The 10,979-nt window shown below is 38.7% G+C and overlaps 1 protein-coding gene across 1 annotated transcript; it reads left to right on the top strand.

The window, feature by feature from the left end:
- Positions 1-6,326: 6,326 nt before the first annotated feature.
- On the top strand, positions 6,327-10,309 carry LOC130730877 (NPL4-like protein 2). The gene is made up of 2 exons (XM_057583013.1): positions 6,327-7,531; positions 9,835-10,309. Exons 1-2 carry the CDS (start codon positions 6,542-6,544, stop codon positions 10,087-10,089), a joined length of 1,245 nt encoding a protein of 414 aa, XP_057438996.1. The 5' UTR covers positions 6,327-6,541; the 3' UTR covers positions 10,090-10,309.
- Positions 10,310-10,979: the final 670 nt, after the last annotated feature.

Genomic DNA, 10,979 nt, shown 5'->3' with positions numbered 1-10,979 from the left:
ATTTCACGTAAGGAATGGTTTGGGTTTGGGTCTCGGGTAAACCCGAAACCCGAAACCCAATGGGTTTGGGCATGGATTTCATTTTATCGCCCATAAGAGCTTGTGTTTGGGTTTGGGTTTGGGTTCTGAGATTTGGGTTTGGGTTTGGTAATTGTAAAACCCGTGCCCGATCCTACTCATTGTCATCCCTAATTATGAATAAAGCATTAGCATGTTGTTCTTAGAGATATTTTCAAGGAAGGTAATGCACCGATACACTTCCTTGCGAAATTGGGGGAAACCATACGCCTTAGTTGAATCAATTGTTAAAATCCTAAAATTATTTTGTTGAGTTTTAAATTCAAATATCATAAAATTATATTGTTTGAGTTTAATTTGATTAATTTATATGTGAGATTGATTTTTATGTTCTAACAGTGTAAAAAGTGTTATTGCAAAAGTGAATAGTGCAGAAAGTTAACAGATAGGAAAATAGCAGATAGGGGAAAATTGATCTCTCTTTTTATTCATAACAATACCTATCTATTTATAGTGTATAGGCTAACACTTCACATCAATTAACTTGAGTCTCACAACTAACTCAAGCCACAGGTTAGGTGACCATACTACAACTAACCACACACAACTCTAGTTTGAATTAACCACAACACTTCCCCTTAATTCAAACTATCAAAACTTACAACACCTAACTCTCCCCTCATTTTTACAAACAGATCTGGTTCACAGCTTTAGTTAGAATATCTGCAATCTGCTCTTCAGTGTTGCAGTGTGCCAAATGTAGTTTCCCCTTACCCACTTGTTCTCTGATATAGTGAAACCGTGTCTCAATATGCTTACTTCTGCCATGAGACACTGGATTTTTTGCAAGATTGATGGCTGACTTGTTGTCTATCATCAGCTTGATTGGTCTTTGAATGTTCACACCCAGTTCATTCAATAAGGAATCGATCCAAACAGCTTGACAGGCAGCATAGCAACCAGCTATATACTCTGCTTCACAGGATGAAAGAGCTACTACTGGTTGTTTCTTAGAAATCCAAGAGATTGGAGCTCCTTGAAACTGAAACACATAACCAGTTGTGCTCCTTCTATCCAACTTATCTCCACACCAATCAGAGTCAGAGAAACCTTTTAGCTCATCCTTATTTCTTCCTGTATCAGCTGGAAACCAAATACCAAAGTTCACAGTTCCCTTAACATACCTCAACATTCTCTTTGCAGCCAGCAAGTGAGACCTCTTCGGTTCATTCATGAATTTACTAAGCATACCAACAGCAAAACTCAGACCAGGCCTACTATTACACAAGTACCTTAATGAGCCAATCAATTGCTTGTACTCAGTAGGATCAACACCCTTTTCACTGACTAAACCTTCAAGCTTCAGATTAGTTTCTGCTGGTGTTCTTGCCTCATTGCACTGCATCATATTAAACCTGAGTAGAACCTCTTTTGCATACTTAGTTTGATGCAAAATTATGCCTTGTGTAGTGTACAAAAACTCCATTCCCAAGAAATAATCTAGTTTTCCCAGATCTGTCATTTCAAACTCTGATTCTAAGAGATGCTTCAGCTTATCAATTTCTGACTTAGAGCTTCCAGTAATCAATAAGTCATCAACATACAAGCAGATCAACAAATCAACATTATCACCTGTCTTCCTCACATACACACCATGTTCTACAGAACATTTCTTGAAGCCATGCACCTGAAAGAAAGAATCAATCCTCCTATTCCAAGCCCTTGGAGCTTGCTTAAGGCCATACAATGCCGTATGCAACCTATACACCTTTCCTTCCTTGTGCTTTACTTCAAACCCTGGTGGCTGTGTGACATACACCTCCTCCTCAAGATGACCGTTTAGAAATGCTGACTTAACATCAAGATGGGACAAAAACCAGTTCCTTCCACAGGCTAGAGCCACCACAAGTCTAATAGTTTCATGTCTGGCCACAGGAGCAAATACTTCAGAATAGTCCAAGCCAGGTTTTTGAAGAAAACCCCTGGCCACAAGTCTTGCTTTATGCTTGACAATTGACCCTTTTGGGCTCAACTTGACCTTGAAGATCCACTTTACATCAATTGGCTTCTTATTGAGAGGCAAGTCAGTTAGCTCCCAAGTATTATTCCTTTCGATTGCTCTTAGCTCTTCAAGCATTGCATCCTTCCAAACTTTCTGTTTTAGTGCATCTTGGAAGTTTAATGGTTCTGCATCTGCAAGCATAGCAAAATGGACAAGATCACCTTCTTCATTGACACCACTATCCGAGACCAGTTCAAAATCTTGTAGTCTTCTTGGTATCTGCCTTTGCCTCTGTGGTCTAAAAGCTTGTTGAGATTGCATTGGATTGTCTATGTATGTTTCTGTCACAACCTCACCACCAAAAACCACAGAGTCATTATCATTGATCCCTCCATTCAGCTCTTGTCCCTCATTCTGGTTTGGCTCCATCTCAAGTTGTCCCTCATTCTGGTTTGGCTCCACCTCAAATTGTTCATCAATGACTGGGAAAACAGTACCGCTCACTGCCCCTTTTTCCCAGTTCCACTCCTCATATTCTTTTATAAGGACATCTCTACTGATGACCACTTTATCAAGGACAGGATCATAGAGCCTATAGGCCCCTGTTGGATGGTAACCAATCAAAATCATGGGCTTGCTTTTGCCTGCAACTTTGTCCTTGTTGCATCTGGTATGTGTTTGAAACATAGGGACCCAAACACCTTTAAATGACTTACACTAGGCTTGGATCCTGACCACACTTCCTCAGGAAATTTTCCTTTAAGACTTTTGGTTGGACACCTATTTAGGACATAAGTGGCAGTAGCAATAGCTTCCCCCCAGAACTTGTGTGGAAGATGCTTTTGCTTTAGCATGCTTCTTGTCATCTCCACCAAGCTTCTATTTCTACGTTCTGCCATGCCATTGTGTTGGGGGGTGTATGGTGGAGTGGTATCATGGATTATATACCATGAGTCTCACAGAAATCCCGGAACTGATGAGAAGTATACTCACCCCCCCCATCTGTCCTCAAAATCTTAAGTGCTTGTCCACTTTGTGTTTCAACCATAGCTTTGAATTTTCTGAACTCAGTCAATGCTTCACCTTTTGTTTTGATTAAAGAAGTCCACAATTTCCTACTAAACTCATCCACGAAAGATATGAAATATCTACTCCCTCATATGGAATTTACTTCAAATGGACCACATATATCAGAAGAGACAACATGAAGAATGTGCTTTGCCCTCATAGGCAAATTACTGACAAAAGGGACCCGAGTTTGTTTCCCTACTAAGCATACTGAACATGTGCTATCTGGAGCTACTATTTTAGGAACACCTAGCACTAGATCTTTAGACTTTAAATCAGACAAGCTTCGAAAATTTAGGTGACAATACCTTTGATGCCAAAGCCATGCTTCCTGGTCTGGTGTAGTGGCAGCAAAGCATTGTGCTGCAGACTCACTGATACTAGCCTTGAATGTTCTATTCTTAGCCAAAGTGGAAGTCAAGACCAAATTATCATGTTTGTCATACAACTTCAGCAAACGATCTTTCACAGTTACTGAGAAACCCTTTTCTACCAGTTGCCCAACACTTAAGAGGTTACAATCCATTCCTGACACAAAGAATACTTCCTCAATCACTGCTACCTTCTTCTCATTTCTGTGTATAGCAACCTTGCCCATACCTTCTGCCATGAGGTTTCTACTATCAGCCAACCTGATTTTGTTCTTATTTGAGGAATCAAACTCAGTTAGCCAGGTTTTATGTCCAGTCATATGATTTGAACAAGCTGTGTCCAAATACCAAACATCTGAGACTAGACTTCCTTCACATGTAGTGACCATTAGCATAACTGGGTCTGAATCAGAATCGTCTTGTGCCACCATATTGGCCTCTTCCTCAGCCTTTTTGTGAACTTTTTGATGCCCAGAACCTCCTTTGCCTCGACCACATTCATAGGCAAAATGTCCATACTTTTCACAATTAAAACACTGGATTTTGCTCTTGTCAAAGCCTTTATTTTTTACCTTGATTCTTACCAAACCCTCCTTCTTTCTTGTTTGAGGATTCAGGTTTATATTCAGGCTTGAATCTCTCCTTTTGTGAAGCTTCTTTCTGGGATTTCCACTTCCCTTTCTTCCACTTCTTTTTCTTTTCTTCAAAATCATTCTTCTTGGACTGAGCCATTAGTGCTTGATGTGATTCATTCTCAGCATCCCTATCTTTTACCCTCAATTCTCTGGCCTCAAGAGTCCCTTGGAGATCTTCAAGCTTCAATTTGCTCAGATCCTTGGTTTCCTCTATAGCCACAACAATCATATCGAATTTTGGGGTCAGAGTACGCAGTACCTTCTCAACTATAGCTTGCTCTGAAAGTGTTTCTCCACTATTCTTCATCTGATTTGTAAGAGTCACCAATCTGGAGAAGTATTCTGCAATTGACTCATTGTTCTTCATCTGGAGCAATTCATACTGTCTCCTCAAAGATTGAAGACGTACTTTCTTGACCTTCCCATCACCACCATACAGCTTCACCAACACATCCCATGCTTGCTTGGAGGTGGTTGCATCTGAGATTTTCTCAAACACCACGGCATTCACACACTGATGTATGAAGAACAACGCTTTCTGATCCCTCTTCTTTGTTTCCTTATGAGTTTCACGCTGAGCATCGGTTGGATTTTCACCCAGTGGTTCATAGCCACCATCCACCACCTCGTTGCACTCTTGAAAATTGAAGATGACCCTCATCTTCGCACACCAGTGATCCCAATTCTTGCCATAAAAAATCGGTAAATTTGGTGGAATATTTCCATTGTTCCCCATCTCTTCTGATCTCTGGTGTCCCTTGGTAAAATTCCCTATTTCACACACAAGAAACCTAGAATTTCACCCACTAGACACCCAATCTGTACCCAGGTAGAGAAACCCCTTTCTCTCGCAGAGAAAGGCTCAAGCTTGTTCCTCTCTCACCAAGAACTCGATCACACAAAGAAGAAAGAAGGAGAAGAAAATCTCAATGACGAAGGAAAGGAAAGAAGAACTCAACTCACAGTGTCGATTCTCTCACACACTATGTTGATTTTCTTGGCTGTTTTCTCACCCTTCTCTGGAACGCAACAATAGCTCTAGATACCAATTTGTTATTGCAAAAGTGAATAGTGCAGAAAGTTAACAGATAGGAAAATAGCAGATAGGGGAAAATTGATCTCTCTTTTTATTCATAACAGTACCTATCTATTTATAGTGTATAGGCTAACACTTCACATCAATTAACTTGAGTCTCACAACTAACTCAAGCCACAGGTTAGGTGACCATACTACAACTAACCACACACAACTCTAGTTTGAATTAACCACAACAAAAAGTTGTACACAATCATTCAATCACAACCTTCTATTTTTCATTTTAAATATTATTAAATTTAAAATTAATTTTAAGCTAGCAAAATGAAAAGTTGTGATTAAATGATTGTGTAAACTTATTTACACTGTCAGTGCATAAAAATCAATCTCTTTATATTTATAAGTTTTTCTTTTGGCAGAAGAGTGGGCCTAAGCCCCAAAGTTAATGCGAGGACTTAACCTCCTCGACATCGGACTAATCAACCTACTACACTATGCCATAACAAGCCTTTTTTGTGCTTACATAGACTCAAAAAGAAAAATTGTGGGAGACACCAGCTAAAGAATCAATAATCACATTACACTTTTTACGGACAAACTGAAACTCAATTCCTCCCAAAAATATTTACATATGTCATATTGATTCCCAATTAACAGGTAAAGGTTGTATGACATATGAGTTGGAGAGGGTAAAACCCTAAAATCAATCTCTAAAAGATATAATTTACCTTTCCAATATATAAAAGAGAAAATTGTCTAACGATCCTCACATTAACAATGAAATTCAACACAATAAAAAAAAAACAATGAAATTCAAATAAAATCTTCTAAAAGCAAATGATTTGTCATTGGGAACTATGCTCATTGGCTAATATAGTAATATATCTATCTATCTACCAAAAATATTTAATTTGAGTATTTCAATCTAGAAGAGTAGTTTATTTTTGTTTTTTTCTTTTCTTCCACATGTAAAAAAAAATCTCGATTATCCTAAAACCAAGTTGTTTATAAAAAAATCAAATCAAATTTTGAAGTAATAAAATTGATTTAATTTCAAAATTTTAAAAATAATCTTGGATTAAAATAAAATTATATTAGATAGACTTGAAATTTATATCATAATCAATTAAAAGATAAGAAATCAGAATTGATATTTTCTTTTCTCTTACGAAAAAAAGAGAAGATATCTCTACAAAATCACCCCAATCAACCTTTCCCCTTCACCATCGGTAGTTCTTTTCGTTCATCGCAGCTTTTCTACTAGAACAAGAAACAAACAATCTTCCCCTTTTTCTCAACACTTCTTCTATTCCACTCCAACCAAAATTCTCCAACACCAACACAACACATTGCAACATCGTTGTTGTCGTGAATTCCGAATCTGAAACAAACCGCCACCACAACCACCACCATGATGCTCAGAATTCGCAGCCGCGACGGCCTTGAGCGAGTCACCGTCGACAACCCTCACACCACAACAGTCTCAGAACTGAGAAGGCTAATCGAGCACCAGTTAGGAATCCCAACCCACAACCAAACCCTCTCCACCAACCAGAACCTTCTACTCTCCAAGTCGCCGGAAGATCTCCTCCGATTCACCGACATGACAAACCCTAACGCGCCTCTCTCCGCTCTCAACCTCGGTCACGGCTCCATCGTGTTCCTCGCCTACGACGGCGAGCGGAGGGTGCCTGGCCCCGCCGTCTTCAGCCCTGCCGGCTCGTTTGGCCGGAAGATGACCATGGACGATCTCATCGCCAAGCAGATGCGGGTTTCCCGCCAGGAGAATCCTCACTGCGAGCTTGTTTCATTCGACCGCGACTGCGCCAACGCGTTCCAGCACTATGTTAACGACTCGCTGGCGTTTGCGGTGAAGCGCGGCGGGTTTATGTACGGTACTGTTTCTGAGGAGGGGAAGGTTGAGGTGAACTTCATATACGAGCCTCCGCAGCAGGGAACGGAGGAGAGTCTGCTGTTTTTCAGGGACCCGGAGGAGGAGAAACTGGTGGGTGCTATTGCGGCGGGGTTGGGGATGAGGAGTGTAGGGTTCATCTTCACGCAGACGGTGAGTCAGGCGAAGAAGGACTATACTTTGTCCAACAGGGAGGTGCTTCAGGCCGCGGAGTACCATGCTGAGAGTGGCTTGAAGGAGTGGGTTACCGCTGTGGTTAAGCTTGAGGTGAATGAGGAAACGGGTGGTGCTGATGTTCACTTTGAAGCGTTTCAGATGAGTGATGTGTGCATTCGCTTGTTCAAGGAAGAGTGGTTTGATACCGATATTAAGGAGGATCAAGACCCCAAGTTGTCTATAATGAAGAAGGAGGTGGTTGTTGGGGTAAAGGATATCAAAGAAGTTGATAATGATTTCTTCTTGGTCGTTGTCAAAATCTTTGATCATCAGGTATTTCTGTCCTTTGTTGTTTCTCCTTTTCTATTATTCTTATCAATATTAGGCAGCTTTTGGTAGACAAGTTATAACATGACATGACAGAACTGAACATGTAGATTTGGCAGATTGTAAACTGGTTATGACTGGACAGAAAAGAACACAGATTTTTGGTGGACACACTCTTATGCATGTTTTGGTTTGGTCTATATTTAAAAGTGAAAGCATAATAGAACATGATATAAGTAGTAAAAGAGATTCAGTTTGGTTCTACCATGCCAAACATTTTTTATCGCGATTATCTCTTACCATAATTTACCATATTAGCTGAGTTATGTTGCTTGTGTTCTGCCGCTGAGATACCGTTGCAACTTAGTTCTTGTTTCGGGTGCGATGAGCACTACTGGAGTTTGATTTGATGAGGAGTGGAACTGGCTTTGTGGGTTTAGGCATATATGATGAGGAAGAAATTTTGAGGAGAACCATTATATCTTAAGTTCCTTGTCCCTCTAATTAAAAAAAGGCAAATACTAACCTGACTTGAGGTAGTTAAGGAATATAAATGGGAAGTTTTTTATCGAAAGTTGTAGCATTCTTTGTTACCAATACATGAAATGTTGTACTTTTCAATAAAACTGGCTATTTCTTGATTCCCCAGTTAGGGCCACCCTTAGGGCATTTGTTAGTAGAATCCATTAAAACATAAGATCTCAGCTAAAAGTGCTGATAACTATTAGAGAGAAAGTTATCACTATAGAGACAGATATTTATTTAGTAGCGTGTCACTTTCTCTTTGGAGAGGCAAGACCTTGGACGGGTGATTTCAATCAATGAGGGGATACCTTCGCTTTTATTTTAAAAATTGTTATTTACTATTTTATTCCATAAACTTTATGCTTGCAGCCTTTTACCTTCTCCTTTTTTCTCTCATTAATCATTAAACATGGGAAGGGCAATCTTTTTTATTTCACCCAATCCAATCACATCCCTTCCCTTGACATACCATTTTCTCTAAGACTTCGAACATAACATAAATGGCGTTATGGGTTGCATGAGATTTTACTTGATAGGGATGACTGCAAGGGGGGATAACAAGGTCTTGGTAAGACTGACTTAGGTAAAATTCACTGTTTATAAGTATATACATGGAATTGGAAAAACAGATTCAAAGGACATTAAAAGTTTTTTTGATATATAAAGGTGAATCATAGCATCATACACCTGACTTTTATGTAGGATCAAGTAAAAATGTCCAATTCATTTACCCACAAAAGATGAGTTAAGTAGTTTTTCCTTTAGTCCCTTAGCTTGCCTAGTTATTATTAGGTACATATTGAATTTCTTTTGGCTTGAATTATTTAACCTTAAAATAAAGGGTTAATGAAACATGTGAAATGTTGATCTTTAGCAAATTAATATTTGAGATTAATTATGTATATATAGAAGTAGCATATGAGTTCTGTTGAGCATGTGTTTTTATGGAACAGTCAATTGGACTGCATTTAATTTATGGATCCACGTAGTTCAGGAAGAGAGTATCCATCAGTCAATTCCATGTTTTTTAGGATCATAGGATGTGGATCTTCAATTGATATTTGGTTTCAGTGGATGGTAGTAGAGATCACAAACAGAGTCAAACTACTTTTTTTGCCTATATGGAGTTTAAGGGAGTGAGGTTTCCATGGTAATTGGTGTGACACTATGACCAAGTTGCAGGGCTTGCCTCTCTTTAATAGTGTCTTCTGTTACATGTTCAAGTTTAGTGTGTGCACAACTGCACAAGAATTTAGCTGTGAGTATTACAGAACACAATAGATTCCAGCTGGACATGGATTCCAATGGATTATCCTTGTAACTTATGTCACGAGCTTGATTCATAGTGACTAGTTCCTTAATCTTTTTTGTTTCTGTATACCTGTCAATTGAACCAAGCATAATTTGGCAGTCACAAAGTTATTCTTTTCTTCCAATAACACCATAAAAGTCATCTAGCTAGAGAACTACTTGAGAATTGAGTCAAACAGAACATTCTGGTCTTAAAAAGAAGTTATTTGTGATAAACTGAAACTAAGGAACTGAAACAGCAAGCTTGTATGATGCTGGCCAATTAGAAATTGTTGATATGACAAAAGTTAGAATGCCCATGATTTATTTATTGATTAGATGTGCTGATGTGGTTGGTCAATACTCAATACTATACTACTTAGTACTTAGAGCATTTTTACTGGTGAGCTCCAAGATTCCATCTTTTATTGTTTGTAAATTATAATGATAGCTGTCCTCATGGAACTTACGAGTGCAGTGTTGCCAAATTGCAGGGTCCTCTTTCAACAACATTTCCCATTGAGAACAGGAATACTCAAGTGCCTATGAGGGCACTGAAGAACCATCTTGAACGGACAAAAAATCTTCCATTTGTGAAGCGGATTGCCGATTTTCACCTTCTTCTTGTGTTAGCAAGGTTTTTAGACCTTAACGCCGATGTTCCAGCTTTGACGGAATGCATTCAGACAGAGACTACTGTGCCAGAAGGTTACCAGATCCTCATTGACTCCATGGCCAGCGCTGCTTGATGCTGTATGAAGGTGCTCGGGTGGTGCATACTGCCCCATCGCATTCATGGAATGGTTTTATTTATGATGGTAGACTTGTACATGAATTGCTGCAGAGATCCTGGATCTGTCTTTTAACTGAAAATGAGCCTGATGTTGTGATTTTAATATTTAAATTGATGATTGGAGATAGCCCTTAAGAGGATTCACTGAATAATGGTAAGAGTATCTTTTATTTAAATGCCTATGTTCAAGCCTTCAATGCCCACTGGAGCTGGCTCTTGCAGCCCACAGTGGCTTTTACAAGTTAACGGGAGTGTGAAGAACTTCATGATATGCTTCTCGAAGGCTTCCGAGGCATGCGTTTTGTTATCCCATCTGTGTTACTGGAGACAAATTGATCGGTTAATGGCTATTATCAGTTTTCAAATTACTGGCCTTTCAGCTTTTGAAACATATTGCTTAAACAATTTTATTTATTCTTTTGAAAAACAAAGTTTTAAAAATAGTTTCTATTAATGGTTTTCAAGTTCAGAAATCTGATAAGAGAGTCAAACGAGTCTAACTACACAATTGAATTATATTTTAAATAGATAAAAAAACTTTTTTTATTGAGTGAAGAAAAATTCGGCCTTGACAAGTGCATGCCTTCAGGACCTTTAGTCGTTTGTAGAGATGACAAATCACTTTCCAACACAATCCTCATCTCACATCAGTAGTAGAATTGAAAACACAACATTTTGGGAGGAAGTAGTATGTGCATGTGTGTTGGTAATTAGTTAATTACAAATGTATGCCTACAATATATTACTATTTGTATATAATTATTTATTTAAATTAAAATGTTTGTGAAACTGTTTCAAGTTATTAGATTTAATCATCTGTAGAGTTTTAGCCCCTTGATGTAAAAA

This window comes from Lotus japonicus, chromosome 1 (assembly GCF_012489685.1).
Source record: "Lotus japonicus ecotype B-129 chromosome 1, LjGifu_v1.2".
NCBI lineage: Eukaryota > Viridiplantae > Streptophyta > Magnoliopsida > Fabales > Fabaceae > Lotus > Lotus japonicus.
Note: the sequence above shows the minus strand (reverse complement) of the source record. Positions and strands in the feature narration are given on the sequence as shown.